Source organism: Labeo rohita, chromosome 12, assembly GCF_022985175.1.
Source record: "Labeo rohita strain BAU-BD-2019 chromosome 12, IGBB_LRoh.1.0, whole genome shotgun sequence".
In the NCBI taxonomy this organism is placed as follows: Eukaryota; Metazoa; Chordata; class Actinopteri; order Cypriniformes; family Cyprinidae; genus Labeo; species Labeo rohita.
The window spans coordinates 15,049,438-15,074,835 of NC_066880.1; the positions used below are offsets into that span (position 1 = coordinate 15,049,438).

The window sequence follows — 25,398 nt, forward strand, 5'->3', positions numbered from 1 at the left end:
AGAGGCGAAATAAAGGAAGGGTTTGACTTTAAAAACACTGTGCTGGAGCCCAGGGTAACTTCTGATAATTTGCCTCGCTTTTCTGCTTTCATTTTTTTGTAGTTCCCATCCAATCATTTCGGTGGGCACATTTACTGGTGCACACAGACAAGGGTGCACGCACACACTTTTCTGCACTCCACATAACCCACTGTTAATGGTTTTTAAATGGTAATTTTGCTGCAACACCAGAACTCGTGCTGCTTTCAAACTCTTCGTCGCGGCATACTAAAACAGTGCTGGAAGCAGGTAGGGCTGGACAGATTGAGAAGGTGTCCGCTGGTGCTGTAAATAGCGTAGCAGACACATAGCTGGAAGCGACTTGGGTTTTAGTTTATTATTATCAGAGCTCGTGAATTATGCTCAGCTGCGAACAATGGCGCCGAATATTCTCGGGCGAAAGAGGTCCGGAGGTTTGAGAGGTTTAGATTAGCTTGGCCGGGAGGGGGGCGGAGGCAGAAGCAATGGACCCTGATGCGCTGCCTCGCCGCCTGGGGGGACGCATACGAGCAGCGGGGCTCTGTGATCTCAGCACACCCTGCCATTAGAGATGCCAGCTGTGTCACACACAGAAAAGAAGAATATGACAAAGACAGAAGGAAAGAGTGATATGGAGAGAGGCAAGGAGGTAGAGAAGAAAAACTAAGAGCCTTTCAGAAAGGATGATAAATGACTCGTCTCACTTCACAAGCTTCCGCTCTCTTCCTCCCTGCCTCTATTCAATAGTGTGTTTTTTTATCAAAGCATAATCTGTGAGGATAATGCTGAGAGGCAGCCAGGTCTTGTTATATAAGTGCAGTGGATCACATACTGACAGCTCAAGCCCCTCTGCACACACAGCGTGGAAATCGCCCTGATAGTTTTAAACAGCCAGCCGCAACGAGACATTACAACACAAACTGGGGGGAAAAAATCTGGTGCAATAAAGCAGAAGGTGTTCAATTTATACCGTATACCGGTCTCAAGAGCGGTGGCCGGTGGGATTTAACGGGAATGGAGAAGTAATAGAGTTTCAAAGAAGGTGTGGGGGGTGCACCAACGATGGCTCAAGGGTCTAATAGTCACATAAAAGCCCGTCCACTGTCCCTTCTAGACCTAAGACATTCAATTTCGACCTACAACATTCAAGTTCGCTGCATTAACTCCGCACACGCACACACAACACGGTACGGTGACCACCATGCAATCTGAATATAATTTCATCATGTCAAAGGTCAGCTCGAGTTGGCGTGCACGGACGTGGCCTTTTGAACAGGAGAGGTTAAGGATGTTGCCCCGGTGCTTATATAAACACAGCCCCCTCGATGGCCCCTAGAAATAACACAAATACGCACATATTCAAGCATAGTCAGCGCAACGGAAGGCTGAATCGCTGGTCGCTAAGTGATTGTGCTGCAGCCAACATTATGCTCTCAACATTTGTACTCTGCATAATGCATCTGCATAATGTTCACAAACACCTCTTAAAGATCGCATTTGCATCCTGACCACATAATTGCGCAAGTACACTCGTAGAGCTCGGCCAATTACGGTGAGATCACAAGAGCATGATATCGTTTCTTATGCTAAAATCTCGGCACAAAACAGAAGCTCTAGGAATGAAAGGTTACAGTGGTGAGAGGGTGAATGTGGCAGTCGAATAAGCTACGCACCATGTCCTGCCCGCAGGGGGGCGTGGGATCTGGCGGCAGGCACGAGGTGATGAGGCATATGTTGAGGGACGTACAGCTCCCCAGGCCCCTCTGCCAAAGCCAGGGCTGACCCCAAAGTCAGCGGTGGCAGCCAGAGAGCCAGGCGCAGGCTGACGCGGAGCAGGATGGACGCAAGACCACCAGGAGCCCCGCAGGGCCACAGATGCAGCATGCTGCCGGAGTACAAGGACTTTAAAGAGGGGCGTCCTTAGACCACCTGGCAACCCATGTCCCGCTCAAGCCTTGGATCCTGACCATGCAACAACAGCACGTGCCGAATCCACATGGAGAGGGAACTTCCACAGAGTTCTTCCGAGGTAGGGATTCAAAAAAATGAGGTAAACTTAATGATCCTGGATTAAATTCCTCTCATGGCATTCAAAAACACGAAATCCTGCGGGAGAAACAAGAAAGAAGCCACGGAATCCGATCCAGTACTCCAGTAAGGTAGAGGCGTAGTGGTGTATTGGAGAAGAGGGAGAAGAGAGTGAGAGCAGCCTTTGTTACAGACCTCCCAGCAGTCCTGGACTTTTCCTATCGCCGGAATCCCAGCTGTATCCCATGAAGACAAGGCTGCATCCCTCGTTATCCCCGGTGAGAGAATAGGAGAGGAGCAGGGAGACTACCAGAAGCGATGGCACACACAAGACGAGATCGCCGCTGCAGCATTTAACTCAATACAGAGTGCCTCTCCCCCTCCCCAAACGACAAACACACTCTCTCTCACACACACCACCACACAAGAGCTGCTGCTGCTGCTGCTTCTGCTGCCGCTGCTGCCTGGCTGGCTGAGACCGCACTGACTCTCAGAGGAAACATTAGCAGACACCAAAGGAGGATAGGAAGAGAGAACCAAGAAAGGGCAAGAGTGGTCAAGTGGTCCTCGTGTGGAAAAAGGTGGTCAGAGTTTCTGAAAATGTCAGCCTTCTTCTTCTCTCACTCCTTATGGCTTCTCTGTAGCGGAAGCGTTCCTAAGCAGCATGCCTAGAGGAAAAGACCCTCTGAATGAAGAGAAGGGGAAACAGAAAACGGTGAAGCTTGGCTGAGTTTTCCTCCCCCTCTTTTCCTCTCTCCCTCCCCCTCGATCATCAGGGAGGCGCGTGCAGCTGTGGAAGGGGGGGTCTCGTGTCTCGTCCTCCTAATCGTTCTTTCTCTCTTCCTGTCTTCGTTTCTCCTTGACAGAGGGGTGGCTCGAGAAGAGTCCAGCTGGAATTCAGAGAGTGTGGGCTCTCCCTCCCTTCACAAACTAGTCAAACCTTGATATACTCCTCCCTCTTCGGCCATTGTGTAGCTGAATGAGTTCTCTCGCCGGAAGGACAGTCATTGGGCGCACTTCAGCACCACGGACAGCGCCTGACTTGATTCAATAGCATTCTTTCTTACTTGCAAAATGCAGTAGCTTCAAGGCTTCACGCAAAGCTTAGATGAAATTGTAATCTGAAGAATTCTGCAAGGTTTGACATTTTTGTCGCAGATTTTGTAATGAAACTGAGGAATTTTACAGTTTATGAAAATGAAGGCTCATACAACCCAATCCTGTTGCCATCTGCCTAATTTGTACCAAGCGACAAGTATGATAAGTCAAAATACTGCTTAGATGGATGCCCAGGCTTTGACGTCAACAACAGAAAACATTTTCTTAAAGTGCTAGTTCACCCAAAAATATCAATTGTGTCATAATTTACTCACCCTCCCACCGTGTACGGCTTTATTTCTTCTGTGGAACACAAAAGAAGAAACTTTCAACCATTTCAACCAAAACAGTGATGAACCCCACTGACTTTCACTGTATACTTTCATGTTTCAAAATAATTTCTTTGTGTCCGCAGGAGAAAGTAAGTCAAGGTTTAGAATTTGACTTGCACAATTATATGGTTAGCATTTAGCATTTTTTAAAGTTTTTTTTGTGTGTGTGTGTGTGTTTTCACCATTATTCTGATGGCACAGTAGCGGGAGAGAGAGGGGGGGAAGGTCTGGAAAAGTACCTAAGCTGGGATTCGAACTCGGGACGCCCGGAGCGCAATGGCGCTATATGTTAGCGCTCTGCCCACAAAGCTGCCGACTATAATTATTTTTTTACCCTACTGTCCATGACTGGTCATAACCCCAGAACAGGGTGTGTAAATGAGCAGTTTCACGAGTTCGAGGATCGGCTTGAGCTCCGAGTTCAACCTCCCCATTGTGGTATTACCCAGATAGCACATGTACGTCTGCAAGATGTCTGTTAAAGATCACTTGATCTGGAAAGCATCTGCTGTGTACAAACATCTGGCAGATGTCTGTAAGATGTCAGTTTTACATACATTCTAAATCATAAAGATCTTAAAGACATCTGATAGACGTCTATTTGACATCTGTATCTAAACAATCTAAAAAATACACCTTGCAGATGTAAATACAGACGTCAAATAGACGTCTCCAAGATGTACCTGTGCTATCAGGGTACTAGTCTTGCATAGCCAAACCTTTAGACTGATGGCAGAATGTCTGGGAACGGCTTTGAATGGCCAAGGCCTGCCCAAGAGGCCATATGACTGACAGGTAAAGCAACCAATCAAGTTTTGTTTTGTGCTGCGTCGTGTTTTGGGCCGTGGAAATGTCAGCACAATAATAGACCGGTGTGGAAAACTCTCTGACATATTTTAAAGATTCTATGCTGCGAACTTTACATTTTTCACTTATTTTTTAAAATCCAGCGTTTAGTTGATCCTGATAAGCACTCGTTGTTACCGTTGTAAACACAACAGGGTTTAGTGCCACAGAATTTTTGTTTCCAGGTGGAACTTTAAAGAACGTGACACGCGTCTCCCGGAAATCCAGTGTAATCTAACCAATTCGATGCTGATTTTGAAACTCCTGAAGCGTTTCCAGCTAAGTGTGCCTTATGCGGCATGACATCTGAGGCTGAGATTATCAGGGTTCATACAGGGAGAATAACTGAAATAGAGGAGGAAATAGGGAGGTGGAGGGAGGCCGGAAGAATTGACGCTGGGATGGAGCATTGAGGGCCGCTTATATAGGCTCATAATGATGATTGACAGCACCGAATGATTCGGCTCCTCCCAAACCCACGTTTGGACCTACGTGTCATCAATCAAACCCCCAAATCTAGTGTATCTCTGATTTATTAGTGTGAGTTTGTCACAAACAAATGAAGCAAGAAAGAACATCCTCAATTAATATTGTGTGGTCCTAACGCGGACCCCATGTTGTGGGTGTGCTTGCTTGCCGGTTCAAGGAGGAAGTCTGCAGGTGTGCTTCTCCACAGAGACTCCAGTTGGAGTGTGAAGAAAGATGCACTAAAAGTAACACTGGTGTCATCTCCTCTCACACAAGGAGATCGTTGCTTCTCCCTCCTCTCAGCTTTGAGCATCGTTAGCACTGTATAATTAAAGTTGACAAAGCCGGGTGATCAGAGCCGCTTCGCCAGGGGCTCCAAGACAGACTGCAGCAGGAGCTGAAACTGCTCTATTTGGAAGCCAATTTTATCACTGTGACTTTAGCAATACCCAGTGTTGTACGTAATGAAACATCATATCGCAACTCCAGAGGTTTATGAAACAATTTGGGAAGCAGTCTGCTGTATTCATAGCAGGCTAATTGTTCCCTGAGATATTAAAAGAATGTGAGAACCCAGCCTGCGAAAAGAGCATGTGCTTTATTTTCTGTTTACAAGGCTGCCACCTAATGGCGAACGCCGGGTGTCGCTTTGAGCGGCGGACCCTCACTGTTCTCTGGCAGTCACATGTTTGAGCCAATCCATTTCTTTTTTCAGCTGACCTCAAAAGCAGATTCAAAGGAAGTAGAGCATGTTTTAATACTGGTGCTTTCATTCTGTGGAAGAAAAAAAGATTTCAAGTATTTTAAACAGCAGGAAAGGTCTGTTTTTCCTTCCTTCCTCTCGGTTCACTCCAGCTTTTGTGTCCATTTTTAATGTTCTGTTGTTCTGCCCTGCTTTCTTTTTTATACAGAAAGGAGGCATGATTTATGAAGCGAAAGCAAAAAAAATTAAATAAAGCACCCTACAATCATTTTCCCTCTCCCTATCTATCCATTGACTACAGGAAGCATGAATCAACTCCCCCCACCCATGATGCTCCAGTAACCGGTGGGATGTTGTTTATTAAGAAACAAGATCTTCGATAAGCAACAAGCTAATTAAAAATGAAGCACATCTTTAAACACATATTTTTCGGTTAGAGAGCAGACACGTGAATAGCCATGAATAGCTCGATCAGATTTAATATCACATTTCTCACGTGAGAATCAGGTTATCTCTGTGTTTTTCCCTATAGCCGTGGTCATTTTTTAATCATGTAATTCTTTCGTCTCTTATCTATGCTTTGCCTCTTTATAGCATTTACACCGAGCAAGTCAGTTTTGCATTCAGCGCAGAACCCTGGCTCTTCTATTTCTCCTTGCTATTTTGTAAAACGCTCTTTGATAACCGGCTCAAACCAAACTGTTCATAGTAGGTATTCAGATCTGAAGTGTATTTAAATCTATGCTTGATGAGAATAATGGACAAATGCACCCAACCAGCGTTCAGAATTAACTTTCGCAGAAATGCCAACAATGAAGAAACTGAAAAAATAGCCTAATATTTCCAACTGACCGGGAAACAGGCCAATCTTTTTTTCTGTATTTTTAACTAAACATTTAATATTAATACCTAATCATGCATTTGTCATTATGAAAATTAGACTTTCTTCTTTACATTAAAATAGAAATTGAGAAAATTTGCCAGCTTAACATTTCCTACAGTCCATGAAACCACATTTTTTTCTGTATTTTTTAATTAAACATTAAATATTAAAACTTAAACATACGGCATTATGAAACGTTGGTTTAATGTTTCTATAAAAATAGAAATTGAGAAAAAATTGCCAGCCTAATATTTCCTACAGTCCATGAAATGAATTAAACATTTAATATTAAAACTTACACACATCTGTCATTATGAAATTTAGATTTAGTTAGGTATTTTTTGCATAAAAATAGAAATTGAGAAAATCTACCAGCTTAATATTTCTTACAGTCTATGAAACTACTTTTTCTGTATTTTTAATTAAACATTAAATATTAATACTAAAACTTACAGTTGTTGTTTTTTTGCATAAAAATAGAAACTGAGAAAATCTACCAGCCTAATATTTCCAACAGTGCTTGAAACCACATTGTTCTGTATTTTTAATTCAACATTTAATATTAAAACTTAAACATAAATGTGTCATTATGAAATTTACATTGTTGTTTTTTTTCCTAGACCATGAGACCACATTTTTCCCATTTTTTAAATTAAACATTTAATAATAAAACTTAAACATACATCTGTCATTATAACATTTAGATTTAGTTGTGTTTGTTGTTGTTTTTTACATAAAAATTAAAATTAAGAAAATTTGCCAGCCTAATATTTCCTACAGTTCACGAAACCACATTTTTTCTGTATTTTATAAATTAAACATTTAGTATTAAAACTTAAACATACGTTTGTCATTATGAAATTTAGATTTAGCTAAATTTCTTTTTTTGCACATGAAAAAGCCTAATATTTGCTAGTCCATGAAGCCTCTCTCTTCATATCACTTTCTCTATTTTTATAGCTTTAAACTTACACATACATTTTTGTTTGTTTGTTTGTTTTTTTGTATGAAAATAGAAATTGAGAAAATTTACCAGCCTGCAATTTCCTACAGGCCATAAAACTATATTTTTTCTGTATTTATATTATCACATCAATAATATGAAGATGAACAATGAATCATAACAATATTCATGTATTTGTCATTATAAAAATTACATTATTATTTGCTTTTTCCTGCATAAAAATAGAAATTTACCAGCGTACAATTTCCTACAGGCCATTAAACCATTTTTTGGTCTATATTTATATCAAAATATAATCATAAATAATGATTTGTAATAGTATTTATTTTATTATTTCATCATTACATTATTTAGTTAAATATTAAAGATTTCTTACTAGTCATGAAGCATTTGCCTTTTAACAAAAATACTAATATTAATAATAAAAAATAATATAAACATTATTAATTTGGTCATTATCTCACAGTTTAACAAAAAAACATGAAGATCTTTATTTTGCTCCTTAAATTTTTATATTGGTGGATTAATGCAAGAACTTTTCTACATATGTTTTTACAAATTATACTCAAATTATATATAATGTCGCATTTACAAATAAAGTTCCCAGTCAGTGGTGAGCAGCTCCTCATTTTTACTTGCATTTAGCGCGTGGCAACTGTTAATTCGGGACCCTGCACCTACCCCGCAGGGATCTGTGTATTGATCCGTGCACGCATGTGTATGTGTTAGTGAAAGCTTGTTTCAGAGATGGCGAATTGGTGCTGAGTGGTCATACCTTTGGCAACTATAGGCCTGTAGTACATGCAGTGCAGGTCTTAAGGTGAAGTGATGTGGTCACGCATGTCCACGGCCGAGTCTCAAACCCAGGCTTTACTCAGACAAAGCCTCTTTCTCTTTGCACTGCCTTCACGGCCTGATGATCACTGGGCTTCTACACATCCAAATGAGCCTTTGTGTGTGTGCGCATGAGCATATGACCGTGCAGGAACATTAATAGTGTGTGCACATATCATTCTGTCTGATCCTTGCTCAAATAAGTGCCCAGTAAAAGATGGATTCAGACTGTAATCATTAACCCATGGGCTTGCATACAATAATAAAGGCGAAACCACCAATTTATTTCATTTATCGATCTGAATCACTGTAGATATGGGGGGTTGGGGGGGTGGAGAGCAAGCGAAAAGAAATGTTTTTCTTTATAATTCTAATTAGGTAGCAAAAGCGATCCTATCTTCCCCTGCCGTTCTCATCTCTAAAAACACACTGAATAGATTCCAGCGAGGTGTGGGGATGCGGATGATGTAATGCAAGCCGTCTATGTGGTTTCTTCCTCCTGAACAAAGGCAGGCTCTTATCAGTTTGGCAAACCCGCAGAATGGATTAGCTGTGCATGGCTTGAGCCTGTAATAGATCTTCTCCGTAAACCATCTCAAGGACTTTCACTCTGCTTCAGATTCCTGGCACTCAGCACTTTCACGGGCTACAAGCACTAGGGGTTTTCACACCAAATTCAGTCAACGCTCTTCTTGGGGTACAGCTCAATATTACAAACCCATTCATAAACGCTCATGCTCGCTTATGCGATGTTTTCCTCTACGCATCATTTATATCTATGAGAAACAGTCGACTAAATCTATTTTTTTTTTTTACTCATTGCAGCATATTGTGATATACAGCATGGTGCAGATCCCCAGCTATGCACTGTCCACTAACCCCCTCTAGTGGTGTAGCAGAAGACTGCACAATTTTGGCAGTATGCAGTAAGAATACTTAGTATTACAATCAGCCTATACTAGGTAAAATTCAATAAATCCTATAAATACTATGGTTGATATGATTTTTCCTGTATACATTAAAGGATTAGTTCAATTTCATAATAAAATTCCCTGATAATTTACTCACCCCCATGTCATCTAAGATGTCTTTTTTTCTTCATTCAAAATAAATGAAGGTTTTTGAGGAAAACATTCCAGGATTTTTCTCTGGATAGTGGACTTCAACAGGGATCAACAGGTTGAAAGTCCAAATTTGCAGTTTCAATGCCGCTTCAAAGGCTCTACACAATCCCAGCCAAGGAATAAGGGTCTTATCTAGTAAAACAATCAGTCACTTTCTTAAAAAAAATAAAAATTTAGATAATTTTTTAACCACAAATGCTCATCCCGCACTAGCTCTGCGATGCTCGTCCGCAAGCATTACGAAATCACGTTAAAAAAGGTCACAAGTGGTTTGTTTTTTTATCTGTGTACTTCAATTCAAAAAGGTAGGGTAGAAAGGTAGGGCGAAAAACTTCTTTTCACCTCATTTTCTCCTCCAGCTTCAAAATAGTCAGACATGTTGTTTTACCCTTTTTTGTAAAGAGCGTTTGACTTTCTTTGCACATTTGCTTTGTAAGTAATGGGTCAGTTCCAAGTGACCTTTCCTATGTGACTATGTAATGTGTGAAGTCAAGCTAGTGCAAGATGAGCATTTGTGGTTAAAAAGTATATCAATTTGATTTTTTTCTAGAAAATTACATTGTTTCGCTAGATAATACTCTTATTCCTCGGGTGGGATCGTGTAAAAGTTTTCCTCAAAAACCTTCATTTTCGACTGAAGAAAGAAAAACATGAACATTCTGGATGACATGGGGGTGAGTAAATTATCAAGATTTTTTTTTTAAATTCTGGCAGTGAACTAATCCTTTAAACAGGATGACCTACTAGATTTGCCAATATGTACACAATACTGGCCAAAATGATCACGAACTGACAATGGGCCTGAAACATGAAACGTCAGCAGAACGAATTTTTGTGTAAATCATTCACAAAACTGTTCTGACGTAAACTTTTGAATTCATAAAAATGTTCATATTTTTAAAATGTTAGTTGGTACGAAAGAAATGTACACCTGCTTCCTACCATGTGTAAATGGTGCGTAAAATGTTCAGAGTTATTTTTGGCAAACTGATGACACTGAATTTGATGCATATATATACATATGACATATGTATATGTATATATGTATATATATATATATATATATATATATACATATACACAAATGAAGAGTTCAGATGCAAAAGCCTCTAAATCCATCTAACGTATTTCTTTAAAATTAGCATTTCTTTCTGGCTAATTTGTATAGGTTTCTATGTAAGTACTGGTACTTCTGATTGGGCTGAGGCTGGAATTTAGCGAGTTTGAAGTAAAAGTATTTGATGGACGTATACTTATGTCAGGAGCATTCACTCAGTATCATTATCTCATTTTTGACTGAGATGGCTTTTAGCTGGTTTTGCATCAGAACTCTTCATATACATACACACACACACACACACACACACATATATATATGTATATATATATATATATAATTTATATATATATATATATATATATATATATATATATATATATACTTTTTTTTGTAATACATAGCGCTCATCACTGTTACTATTTACCCAGCCGTAAATAGAGGAGGGGCTGGACAAAAACCGACCAACCATCCTACTTGTACAACGACTGCCTACAAAGAAAAGTCAGTATTACTGCTTTTTTTTATATTTAGTAAAATTCTTTCAAATGAGACACTAGTAATACATTGCCGCTGTGGATATTCCAAATCATATAGCAACTATAGTTGGAAAAACGCTGTGCTGAAGTGTTTTCAAGTGCCACCAGCTGGTTGCTTTAAGAAGAGCGCCCAACATTTTTCAGCACGCTATAAACATTTTGGTGGACACACGTTATGGAATATTTATTGTTAGGCAAATGGCCTATTAGTCTTTTTTGCATTTATGCAATATACTGGAGCCAAACCTGAGAAAGTAGACCAGAATATTCCATTGCGTTCCTGGACACGCAATTTGTGTAGCTCTGTAATTCATAGGCAGAGATAATGCTAATTGTGAATGAGCATGCATGAGCGCATTATTTATGAATGATTGGAATTCATTAACATACATTGTTTAACTATCAAATCGGATGTTTACGAAGTGTTGTAAATCCAGAGGAGAGTTTTCGGAATGGTCTGTTTTACACGCAAAATACTCAGAATTTACTCATTTATGCATGTGATTTATGAATGAGGCGCACTGTGTGTAGTTTACTTCTAAAATGGTAACTAGGCTTCAGTGACAACAATGTAGCATACTATTTTTTTTAAACGCTTGTTTTTCACAATGCGTAGACACATTGTTTCACATGCTATTTTTAAAAACAGTGGGAGCATGTGGTGTATTCTCTGCAGTAGGCAGTAAACAGCATGCTAGTATTCTGTTCTGAAAATAGCCACTTTTTTAAGGGTCACTGAGATTCCATTTTAATTCGATGTGACATGTCACATCTGATGCATCAGTGGAATCTCTTTTTTAATCTCAGTCCTTATATTGTGAAGTATTGTGAAGAGTTCTGAATATGACTTGGACAGTTTATGTTTTTCACAGTTTATATATTCAGCACCATTTCCTAAAAATAATATTATAAATAAAAATAATAGTCATCAAACTGGCTGATGTTCTCAAAATACCATAAATAATTGCAGCGCATGTGCACTCATCCATTGACAAACCAATTTAAGTGGTTCTGGATCAGTGTGCTGGGTTTTCCTACAGCAGCTGTGAAGAAGGAGAGGTGATAGACTCACGGTCATTGCAGAGCGGCCCTCCAAATGATGTCATGCTGCAGTCGCAACTGAACCCCTCCCACTGCTGCAGACACACGCCCTGATTGGAGCACGAATCCTCTTGACAGGTAGTGCTGGGGCCTGAAGAGACCGATGACAGAGTAGTGTAGAGAGAAAGAGAGAGAGAAACAAACAGACAGAAAAGAGAAGGGTATATAAATTCATGGGCCCCTTATGACATAAAAATCCAGACTAGTGAAAAGCTTTTATTGCAGCAGAAACAGCCACACAGAACTGTCCCATCTGCTCACTCCCCTAGATGAAAAACCAACTACCAGTGAGAAAAATATCTTCTGTTTAGCTAAATATTAATCTTTCTCAGACACTATTTAAAAAGATTACTATTTAAAAGAAAAGAAACATACACATTTTTCATATAGCATAGTAAGTGTGCTTATTTTTGCTTATATTATGTCATCTTAGAATTATGAACCCTTGGTGATCACTAAATGAAGTCCTGCATAAAACCTAGAGCTTGTAAGGAACACTCAGTCATTTTTTTTTTATGAGCTGCCTAATAAGACTGTATCCGACATCACACACTGAGTTTGTACTATAATTGAAGAAGTAACATGACTTTGCATTCTATAATTCTGCATATGTGTAATATTAATACATTCTAGAAACACTATATTGTATATGTTGGCAATAACCTATGATGTCAGCTACGTTTCCCACCATTTACAAATATGACACAATGCCCATTGGATGCACACCTGCCATTTTTAGGAATACTACATTTGGGACATACTACTCATTTGACACTGCTTTTCATATTATATATTAATAAGCAAGTGGCCATATCTGGATGTTCTTTTAGACTTACACTGACACCTAGTGGTTTTGATGTACACTTCATCTCAAAATTTTGAGTCTGTATGATTTTTAATAGTTTTGATAGGAGTCTCTTATGCTTGCCAAAGCTGCATTTATTTAGTCAAAATACAGTAAAAGCAGTAATACTATTAAAAAAATAAATAAACATTTAAAATAACCATATGTATTTAAATGTATTTTAAAATATAATTAATTCCTGTGATGGCAAATCAGAATTTTATAGCAGCCATTACGCAGTTCTTTAGCATCACATAAACCTTCATAAATCATTCTAATATATCATGCTAATTTGGTGCTAATCAATGTTGAAATTATGCCTAATATTACAATTATTATTATTATTATTATTATTGACTATTATTAAGCTGCTTAATATTTGTGACCACAAAATCAGTCTTAAGTAGCACAGGTATATTTGTAACAATAGCCAACAATCCATTGCATGGGTCAAAATTATCGATTTTTCTTTTATGCCAAAAATCACTAGGATATTACATAAAGATCCTGTTCCATGAAGATATTTTGTGAATTTCCTACCGTAAATATATTAAAACTTAACTTTTCAGTAGTAATATGCATTTCTAAGAGCTTCATTTGGACAACTTTAAAGGAGAAGTTCACTTCCAGAACAACAATTTACAGATACTCACCCCTTGTCATCCAAGATGTTCATGTCTTTCTTTCTTCAGTTGTAAAGGAATTGTGTTTTTTGAGGAAAACATTTCAGGATTTTTCTCTATATAATGGACTGATATGGTGCCCCGAGATCGAACTTCCAAAATACAGTTTAAATGCGACTTCAAACGATCCAAAATGCAGTTGTAAACGATCCCAGCTGAGGAAGAAGGGTCTTATCTAGCGAAACGATCGGTTATTTTGAAAAAACAAATAACACAATTTATACACTTTTTAATGTCAAACGCTCGTCTTGTCTTGCTCTTCCCGACCTCTGTTTTTTTCTGGGTCATGACAGTTAGGGTATGTTGAAAAAATCCCATCTCATGTTCTCCCTCAACTTCAAAATCGCCCTATATCGCTGTTTTACCCTTTTTTGTTAAGGTTGTTTGATCTTCTTTGGATGTTCACTTTGCAAAGACTGGGACGGTACTTCTGCAGCGATGTAGGATGATTTTGAAATGATTTTTGAAGTTGAGGGAGAAAATACGATCAGAATTTTTCAACATGCCCTAACCATCTTGAGCCAAAATACATAGAGTTTTGACGAGCGTTTGAGATTAAAAAGTATTTAAATTGTATTTTTTAAATGAAAATAACAGATTGTTTTGCTACACAGTTTCTTTACGACTGAAGAAAGACATGAACATTTTGGATGACAAGGAGTACATTATCTGTAAATTGTTGTTCTGGAAGTGGAGTTCTCCTTTAAAGGCGATTTTCTCAATATTTAGATTTTTTGCATCTTCAGATTCCAGATTTTCAAATAGTTGTATCTCGGCCAAATATTGTCCTATCCTAACAAATACATCAATGAAAAACTTATTTATTCAGCTTTCAGATAATGAATAAATCTCAATTTAAAAAATTGACCCCTACAACTGGTTTTGTGGTTCAGGGTGACATTTGTGGAAGCTGTGACACAATTTTCATGATCCTTTGATTAATATAAATGTCTTAAATGTCACTTTTGATCAATATAATTAATCCTTTAAAAAATGACTCCAAACTTTTAAACAGCAGTGTAGCATTACTCAAACAGGAAATATCTGTATTTGCTGATATTTGTCACTGCAGAAGCATGCTATTCAATCTCAACACGTCCGCCCCCATGAGGCGAACTGCTCCATGTAAAATAAATGAGCTACGCTTAGAAAAAAGGTAGAAAAGCTGTCACTAGGGCGGTACACTTTCAAAACGTACAACTTTGTACCTTATTTACCCCAAAATGATGCATATTAGTACCTTAAAGGTACATTACCTTTTAAAAAATAAGACAGCTTAGCTTTTGCATTTCTGAGAGTTGCAGTATTGAGTCTTTGTCTCAGATGAGTAGGATTTTTAAAAAGTACTATTTTAAACTTTTTTAACAAGGTAAAAAAAAATACTGAGTGTGCCTTTAATCGGCCTCATTACTCAAGAAGACATTAAACGTGGACAGGTGACTTGATTTTAAAGTGCAATCCAAGCATTGCACCAGTGGCTGTGTGACAGAGTAGCATTGGCGGTAATGCGCAGTGTATTGGCTGCAGTAATAATACAGGCCCCCGTGTGATAATAACATCTGCTCCTAGTATTGCTGAGGTGGGTTTAAAGCAGCAGCACTCCCTGGGGACTCGGGGCTGTAAGATAAATGGGGGCCGTCTGGAACAGCTCATTTTGTGTTCGGTCTACAGAAGCGAAGCGACGGGGCGACGGGCCAGGCATATTACAGCCTGCGGAAACACTTCTGTTCTCATTTCTCTCATTACTTCAGCCGGCATGTAAAACAGGCCCCTGGCCCTCAAACGCTCCCTCCTCTCCATCACTCAGCCATTTGGCCAATCAGTTGCACATTTGCGGCTTGGCCACTTGACTCGGAAGTGAAGCGAGTCTGGCAGGGAGAAGGAGGAGGAGAGAGAGAGGCGCTACGACAGCCGTCCGTACGATCCAGATGAGCCGCGCTCTTCCTGTCTCACCTGATCTGTCTGAGCGAAGCTCATTTAAAGTCTCAGGCAGAGAAACAGAGGGTTGGCTCGCTCCCCTGACGAGCTGCTCTCAAACCGAGCGTTATATATCTGAGCGGAGTAATCTGGCTTCGAACTCGCGGGAGAGATTCCCTAGCCGCTTGGGAAATTCCATCTAGTTTTAAGGCCCTTATCTGGGGGGTAAAGGCTATAGACTATTTCCCGTCGCATTTTGCTGTGGAAGGAGCTGAAACCGCATGCAGTGGGTGGAGGGGGGCACTGTCGGAAGAGGGAAAGGGGGACGCATGCCTCCAGTAAACAACAGAACAGATGTACGCTCCAAAGAAAAGAGAAGTGACGGGCAAGTGAGGGGAAACTATGACACAGGACACTCAGAGACAGTTGAAGACTGGGAGGCTGTAAATACAAGGTGCGCGGACGGTGCTTGTATTTACGGTGATGGAGTTACTAGACCGGCTGCCGGGCAAACGTGATCTACGACATCAGACGCTCACACTGGAGGGGGGGAAGAGGGGGCATCGGTTAAGACACACATATGGCTATCTACCTTGCAAGTCAGCTTTCAGCAATGCAACTTTTGTCAGCCAAACGAAAAAGAAAAAACAAAACAAAATATATAAGATGTTAGTAGAGGCACTGGAATGTCTGTGATCATAACAAATTAAGTCGTTAAAAATGTAAGGGAACAGAGAGAGGAAATAAAGAAAGCAGACAGAGACCCAGGGAGGAAGAAAGGTGGAGTTAGAGATGACGAGAGAGACAGAGTCAGGAACAGACATGATAAAAGCCAGTAGCGTAGGTTTGGTTTGAACAGAAGGACATTTTTCAGCCACGATCGCTCCCTGTGAATGTGGTCTCAAAATGACTTTATTAACAATTAATATGTGACCCTGGACCACAAAACCAGTCATAAGTAGCACGGGAATAGCCAGCAATACATTGTATGGGTCAAAATTATCGATTTTTAGGATATTAAGTAAAAGAATCATTAGGATATTAAGGATATTAAGGAAAGATCATGTTCCATGAAGATATATGCTACATTTCCTACTGTAAATGTATCAAAAATTAATTTTTGATTAGCGATATGCATTGCTAAGAACGTCATTTAGACAATTTTAAAGGCGATTTTCTCAATATTTAGATTTTTTGGCACCCTCAGATTCTAGATTTTCAAATCGTTGTATCTCAGCCAACTATCATAACATTTATTCAGCTTTTCAGATGATAAATCTCAATTTAAAAAAAAAATTGACCCTTATGACTGGTTTTGTGGTCCATGTGCTTTCATAATGTAAGGTTAATATGCTTTTCCTACGTTGTGGTTCTTCTTAGCAAATATTAGCAGTTCTTTTACACTGGTGGCCATATGTGTGCATTTTGCCAGACAAAATTTATTAAAAAAATTACCTGGAAATTTAAAAAAATATATAGGTTTGCTTTTAGCTGTAGAGTTAGGTTAGTCTATAGTTAAGATAATTAGATTTATTTAAAAATAATAGCAGTCTATGATAAGTCTCCATTTAGATAACAGGTAAACATATTTATTATAGTACTGTTGTATTATTTTTAATGTTGGGTTTTAACAAAACTTTGATTTGTTTTGATTTGATGCATTCTTATGCATTAGCTCGATTCATGTTTTTGAAAAAAGTCTAATATCCTCACAGAGGCTGCATTTACTGATTCAAAATACATTAAAAATAGTAATATTTTAAAATATCACAATTTAAATAACTGTAATTTATTCCTGTGATGACAAAGCTGGACTTTTACACCAGTCTTTAGTGTCACATGATTTTTTAGAAATCATTTTAATATGCTGTTTTGGTGCATTAGAAACATTTCATATCATTATTAATGTTGAAAACAGTTGTACAGCTTAATATTTTTGCATAAACCTTGAAAAACATCTTTGCTGAATATAACATTCAATAAAAAATCATTTATTTGAAATCAGATGATCTGTAACAAAGTTATCAATCGATTAATATCTTTAAAAAACAAACAACTTTTGAATGGCTTTGTAACTTCATTAGCTTAAACATTACTGTTTTAATATTAAAACTATTTACATAATGTTACTATTTACATAATTTACATAACGTGAAAGGCCACTTTCAATAAGCACAATATCACTTAATAAATCTCCAAGGTAATTCTTGTATTCCCTTTTTAAATTAGTTTTCTCTTTTGGAATGGTTGCAGTGCATTTAGTTTTAATGCATTCAATTCATCTTTTAAGGACAGAAGACAAAATGGCATATTTTTGCTAGCTCTCGCAGCAGTCCTATGGGCTATGTTAGTAAAACTGATAAAACGCTTTTATAATATCATTATCTTTATGAGCTTCAATGAAAAAAAGGATTACTGTTAACTATTTTTCATTGCTTAACATAACCACTAAAGGCTACTGGCATTAACCAGTCTCTTTCCTCACTTACATATTTAGCTTCAACAGTTACAAACACTAGATCTCTTGACAATGATAGGGACATGTCCATATCGTTCACCCCTAATCTACACCCAGCAGAGGAACACAGAAGCATGAAACCGGTTAAAAATGGCCCAGCATGAAGAGAACACATAACAGATAGTGAAGAGAACAAGAAGCAGAAAGGATGAACAGGAGTGCATGAGATGAGACAAGGTTTGGAGATTGTAGTCATCAAGCCAAGGGCCTTGCTAAGCCGAACTGGTGTATGCTTCATTCATACCGTTTTCCTCACCTTCGCACCCTCTCTCCACCTGGCCGGCGTTGGACAGTGCGTCTGACTGCAGGTCTGGCAAACGGCCATTCAGGTCTACAGATGCCAAGCAGCCCTGGAAGCCCTCTTTAGAATGCACCAGCTTTGGCAAGTCCTTATACATCTCTTTGGCCACACCTCCCACATACAAATCACCTGTAGAGACAGGAAATATTATGCTCTGACTGACAATGTCTTTTCAGTTCAACTATCAAGGGAGCATGTTATGTAAATGGCCACAGAAAGGAGACACCACTGCCCCCTGCTGGTTCATCTGTTTGTTGCAATACACAATGTGAATTTCAATGCGAGGTAAAGAACGCATATTCACTACATTCAGACATTTGGGGTTGTTATTTATTTGTTTTTGTTTTAAGGAAATTGTTTATTTTATTTAGCAAGCAGGCATTAAAATATTCAAACCCTAATAGCATCTGATAGAAATTTACAAATTTTAATTTAAATAATTAAAAAAATTAAATAATTTTCATAGAATTTTAAATAAAATTTTTATTTTGAACACTATATTGATCAAATAATCTTAAAAAATGTATATTGGCTTCTACAAACACACACACACACACACACACACACACACACACACATATATATATATATATATATATATATCAGTGTTTCTTGAGAACAAAATCAATTCTGAAAGATCATGTGACAATGAAGTCTGAATTAATGGCTGTAGAAAATGCAGCTTTAATCATATGAATTTATTACAAATAATATTTCACAATGTTATGAAAGCCTGTTTCTACCACCGAATAAAAAATAAAAAATACTTTTTTTCCCAGAACTGCTTGATATAAACTCAATTCTGATTTTTTTTCTAAGAATTGCATCATATAAACTCAAAAAAAGTCACAGATGTGCGATATAAACTCACAATTCTGAGAGAAAAAAAGTCTGAATTGCAATTTCGAGTTTATAACTCCCAATTCTGACTTTATAAAACTATAAAACTACGAGTTATTAAGAATTGTAAGATATAAACTCGCAATTCTGAGAAAATATCAGTCTTTTATTTATCATAGTTGAGTCATCATTGTGAGATATAAACTTGCAACAAGGGAAAAAGTCAAAATTGTGAGATAAAAAGATTTATCAGATTTATGAGTTTATAACTTGCAGTGTAACTTGTTGTGTAAAATAAAGTCAGAATTTCAAGTTATAAACTGCAAGTTTATTTCCAGCAATTGTGAATTTATATCTCGCAATTCTGATGTAATAACTTGCAATTCTGATTTTATAAAGCATAACTGTAAGTTTATACCACGCAATTCTGAGAAAAATGTCAGAATTTTGAGATAAAAAGTCACAATTGCCTTTTTTTTTTTTTTTTAATTCAGTGGTGGAAACAGGCTTCCATACAACATTACAAAAATATTATAAAAACATCACTAAAAAAAATATATATATATATATATATATATATATATCATTAAGAAAGCATCACAATTACCTTTCAGATCCAGGTTTTTGGCTCCCATGGTAGTCTGTGTGGTGATTTTGGTGTCTATTTTGACTGTATGGAGGTTGTTTGTATCTCGGGAGATCATCACATTATGCCAGTGATTGTCATTCAGCGGTGTGTTGGAATTTCCTTTGATAAGATGAGCTCCATTTCCCAGGTCTGACACATAATGGAGATATCTGCATGCAAACAGTCACAAATACAATTAGTGAAGGATTTATCATACGCTCTATGCATTCCAATCAAACATGTTGCATTAAAAACCAATGGAGCTCACCCTTTAACCAGCTCTACTACTATAAAGTCATTGCCATCTCCTCGGTTGTACAGGATGAGCCCATCTGGTGAAGTGGTCTTAAACTGGAAGAACAGGTGCATGGAGTAGTAGGCCTGAAGTGTGGGCAGGGTCACATAGCTAGAGCGAGACTTGAAGGTCACGGGGTCTGCGACGATGCTCCTGTAGCCGATCATGGCGTTCAATTCGCAGTAGTCGATGTCGCCGTTTTTGCACAGGTCAATGTAGGACATGCCATTGAAGGACAAACCCTGCAGGTGTCCAATGAAGTTGGAGGGCACAGCGGGCATGTAACGCTTCTCCGTAACAATGCCCGTTTCCACATTGTGGAACTCCAGCTGCGTGTGGTCTCCCGTGATTTGACCTTACCAGGGCGAATAATCAAAAACAGATTTAATGCAGGAAAGCGAGAGTGTCTAAACAGGCCCTGTCCCAAAAGGTAGTAGATGAATGGGATACCATACAGTCTTGCAGAATTCATGGACACATTGCAAGTTGTTGCATGTGCACATAAAGTGCGCTATCTGGGACAGGGCCGTAGTATTGCCAAACGGGCCGACTTAAATTTACTGCAGCAAAACGAGAATTTTAATAAACATGGAAGACTAGAAAAACATGAAAGCATTAAGAGTCGGAAGAATGTTACAAGTATTTTAGGGAATTTGAAGGAAAAAAGGTTAACTTCATCTTTCTGCGATCCAGTGGGAGAGAAAGAAGCTCTTAAATATTTTAAAAACCTCTTTTAAAGCTTCCCAAGAGGAAGTTCTTTCACTCTAAAATCAGTAAGGTTATGTGAGTATAATGTATTCCCTCAGTGGTTTTGGCCTCCGAATGCATCAGCATTAAGGCGAAATACCAAGTCTATTTCAAAGTGTCGAATACACACTAGTAAGTTCAGCCAGAAACTATGATTGTACTGCACTGTGGCAAAGCACTACCTTTTTCATATGACGTTTTATTCAGTGGGCAAATTGCAAAAGGTGTTTTTGCCCTTGAGGAGCACTGAGGGAATGCTATTGGAAGAGAGCCACTGAATCTTTCACAAAGGCTCTTCCATAAGCCTGTTAGCAAAGAGTACATGCAATTACTTAAAGGAAATAATTAAGACCGTGTGATCCATAAGACCGTGCTGCGTCCTTGAGATTTATTTTAACACTACAGGTGATTTATCCTACACAGGATTTGAAAGAAGTCATGAAATGCATTTGAATGAACTGTTACAGTGGTTATTAATTATAAATATATAATATAATTTATGATTTAATATATAATATGTGACCCTGGACCACAAAACCAGTCATAAGAGTCAGTTTTTTTTAAATTGACATTTATAAATCATCTTAAAGCTGAATAAAGAAGTTTTCCATTGATGCATGGTTTGTTAGGATAGGACATTATTCATATTTGGCCAAAATACAACTATTTAAAAATCTGAAATCTGAGGGTGCAAAAATAAATAAATATTGAGAAAAACACCAAAGTTGTCTAAATGAAGTTCAAAAATTAAGTTAATATATTTACAATAGGAAATTTACAAAATATCTTCAAGAAACATGACCTTTATTTAATATCTTAATGATTTTTGGCATAAAAGAAAAATCGATCATTTTATCCCATACAATGTATTTTTGGCTATTGTTACAAATATACATGTGTGACTGTATGACTGGTTTTGTGGTCCAGGCTCACATATAATTTATAATTTATAATTATACAAACTATTTTTGATCGCTTTCTGTATCTAAAATAATCACAATATAGACAACAGACTGTTTTAACATTACTAACAGGGAGTGTGAAGTTAATTGTTTCATCATTCTGACATTTCAAATTCAGTTATCAGAATAACAATTCATATTTTAAACTACAGAGTTAGTTCTGAGCTTTGAATCGCACAGTATGTTATTGTGACCTCTCATGCGTGTAAATATCAAGAACATTTTGATTCTCCATTTCATGACCCCTTTAAAACTCTCTCATACATCCAATAACTGTAACAACAAAGAAATAATTTCTTATTTTATATAAGTAAATCAATTTCTAAACATATCATCTAATATAAAACACCTGTGGTTTCATATTTTAAAATCAAAGTTTATTTTTCCTTACATGGAAACGCTACGCCTAAAGGCTATCAATAAGGATATCTTTACAAATTTTATATGATTTATATTTATAAAATTACACTACTATTCAAAAGTTTGCGGCATTTTCTTATGAATATGTGTAATTATTGTCTTAAAACTTCTTAAGCAGTACAACTGTTTATAATATTGATGATGATAATAATAATAAGAAGAAGAAATGTTTTTTTCAGCACAGAAATCATCATATTAGAATGATTTCTGAAGGATCATGTGACACTGAAGTCTGGAGTAATGTTTGTTGAAAATTCAACTTTGGTATCACATGAATAAATTACATTTTAAAATATATTAAATATAAAACAGTTATTTTAAAACATAATATTTCACAGTATTACTGTTTTTACAGTAGTTTTCATCAAATCCTACTGAGCCCAACTTTTTGAATGGCAGTGAATGTACATTTACTACCACAGGAAACATGTTAATAATGCAAGTTTAAAAACAAATTTAGACGAGGCCATATTTAAATGGTCATTTTTGAAGATATATTTGCCACAGCAATCCTGAATCTTTGGTACGACTGTCCAGGCATCTTTGTTATTCAAAATAAAGCACTAATCACATATGTGACCCTGGACCACTAAACCAGTCACGGGTTTATTTGTAGCAATAGTCAACAATACATTGTATGGGTCAAAATTTTTTTTCTTTTATGCCAAAAATCATTTGGATATTAATTAAAGATCATGTTCCATTAAGATATTTTGTAAATTTCCTACCATAAATATATCCAAACTTAATTTTTGATTAGTAATATGCATTGCTAAGAACTTCATTTGGACAACTTTAAAGGCGATTTTCTCAATATTTAGATTTTTTTGCACCCTCAGATTCCAGATTTTTTAAATAGTTGCATCTCGGCCATTATTATATCCTAATAAAACCATGCAACAATGGAAACCTCATTTATTCAGCTTTCACAATACGTATAAATCTCTATTTAAAAAAACTGACCCTTATTTTTTGGTTTTGTGGTCGAGGGTCACATACATATTTTTATAAGGTGAGATAACTTCATCCTTCAAACGACCCACTTCAAGTACTCTACACTTTGTAATAGGACATAGAATGCATAGGATTTAGTCTTAAGATGATAGAGAACATGCTGTACCTTCAGAGGGCTGCAGGTCATCCACCGTTAGCTTCAGACTTTTGCCTCTTCTGACGACACGAACTGTGTGCCATTCGTTGTCATTCAAGTTCTGGCCCGCAAATATGGTCTCAGGACCTTTACCTATAACATGTCCCACACAGCGGTTAACACAAAGAGCAGAGAGAGAGCGATAGAGAGACAGAGGAAGAAAGGGGTTGTGAAACGGGATAAACTAAAAAAGGGGTGTAGAGAGGTGACTGATATCCATGTAGAGAAAAAGAAGAAATAGCGGAGGAAATGACACTCTCGCACAGCGCATTCACACGTTTAGATCTACCTAGATCCTCCGGTCCATGATCTCCACAACAGCATGTATTTGTTAGCAAAACAGTGGACAGAATTATCCCCCGTCCGCCACTAGATGGAGCCATGTAACTGTTTTTACAACGGCCCTTCCTGAGGGAGCCGGTCTGCATCTGTGATGTCAGTCGAGATGTTCGACTGCATATGCGTCTCACGTTCTTACAATTCCTGAGTGGTTTAGGAAGCACATCCAAAAACCTACAGACTGTAAACTCTATTCGAGAAAGCAATTTCTCGCCTGTAGAGCCTCCCCTTATCCCGCGTGCGCGTACGGCGAGTTCGACGGGGTCCCTGGACCTCCGGGCTCCAATCGAGCTTCCACTAGATGATCAGAGCGCGCGAAGAGCAGCCTGCAGGCTTTGTGATTTCAGCCGCTCTGCCTCTCTTTGACACGTCGTTGTCTCTCCTAATCAGTCAAACTGCTGCTAAGAGGGCAGCGTGTCATTGTCAGGGGCCCCTGCAGCCCATCTCACTTGATAACAGGTAAAAAGAGTTGCCATTAAAGAACTGCCAGGCTCCCAATCGATTTTCTATCCCTCCCTGCTCTCAATTACTATGAATCCAGATCGGCCGGCCATGAGCCAGCTCTGAAGGAAAGAAAATCAGCAGGACGTAAGGTTTCAGACTGCGCAGCAGCGCCCCCCAAAGGAATCTTTGCAGATCTAAGAAAAAGAAAAAGCCACCACTGAGAGGTAGCACTAAGGGGCAGTACCCGTTAAGCCTCCGGCGATATACAAGACATGACATGTGCTTTTTTTAGGCCTCTGACCATCGCTGCAAAAGGATGTATGTGAAAAGGTGACAGCGTGTGATTGGACAGCTGGAGAGACAGCTAAAGGTCCAGGGCTGCTATGCCTTTATTAAGAAGTCGTGTTCAGACAAACTCACAAGCAGCAAAGACAAAAAGCCTCTCTCTCTGTCTGGGAGGGCAGCTCGTTGCCATGGAACTGGGGCAGATGGTTGCGTGTGTCCGGTCACTTTGATTCTCATCTCCCAGGGTGGAGAGAGAGGGCAGAGTTAAATAAGACAGAGGCGGGCAGGGGCTGGCTAGAGCGCTCTGACAGGACAGGGCTAGCAGGAGAACACAGACCAGACGAGCGCGCTCACACACGCACGCTCGTCACGGGCAGGAGAGATGAGATATATTCATATCTAGCTCATCCAGCTGAGAACGATACCCATGTAAAACAAGTGCAGGCAGCCATTTTGAGGCAGGACGAGTTTCGTATTGAGGACACAGTAATTCAGCTCTATTGGGACTGACTAATCAGCAATGCTAAAGGCATTTTACAAACTCTTTGATCGACTGGCATATTTAAAATATGGATGTGTTACAGCTCAAATTTTCTATTTTTTACTATGTACTGTAATTAGCCAGGGCTAAAATCCTGTCAAAAGCGAATAGGATAGAAAAATAGAAAAAGCATAGAGATTGTGGGGGACAATTACAAAAATGTGACCCTGGACCACAAAACCAGTCTTAAGTAGCACAGGTATATTTGTGGCAATAGCCAAAAATAGTATGGGTCAAAATGATCAATTTTTATCAATTTTTCTTTTTATGCCAAAGATCATTAGGATATTAAGTAAAGATCATGTTCCATTAAGATATTTAGTAAATTTCCTAACATAAATATATCAAATGTTACTTTTAATTAGTAATATGCATTGCTAAGAACTTCATTTGGACAAATCACCGCCTTGGAATTCTAAGATTCTATCTGACATTTTTGAGCTATTATATTGAGCTATTTACATATTCTTATTCTGTGCAATTTATTTA

At 38.2% G+C, this 25,398-nt stretch overlaps 1 protein-coding gene across 1 annotated transcript in view; it reads right to left on the bottom strand.

Annotated features, from left to right (window-relative positions):
• The window catches only part of nrxn1a (neurexin 1a), a 208,953-nt gene that overhangs the window by 53,270 nt on the left and 130,285 nt on the right, over window positions 1-25,398 (bottom strand). The window contains 5 exon segments of the mRNA XM_051123964.1: window positions 11,967-12,086; window positions 18,202-18,387; window positions 19,706-19,896; window positions 19,995-20,376; window positions 23,271-23,393. Coding sequence (XP_050979921.1) covers window positions 11,967-12,086; window positions 18,202-18,387; window positions 19,706-19,896; window positions 19,995-20,376; window positions 23,271-23,393 — 1,002 coding nt within the window.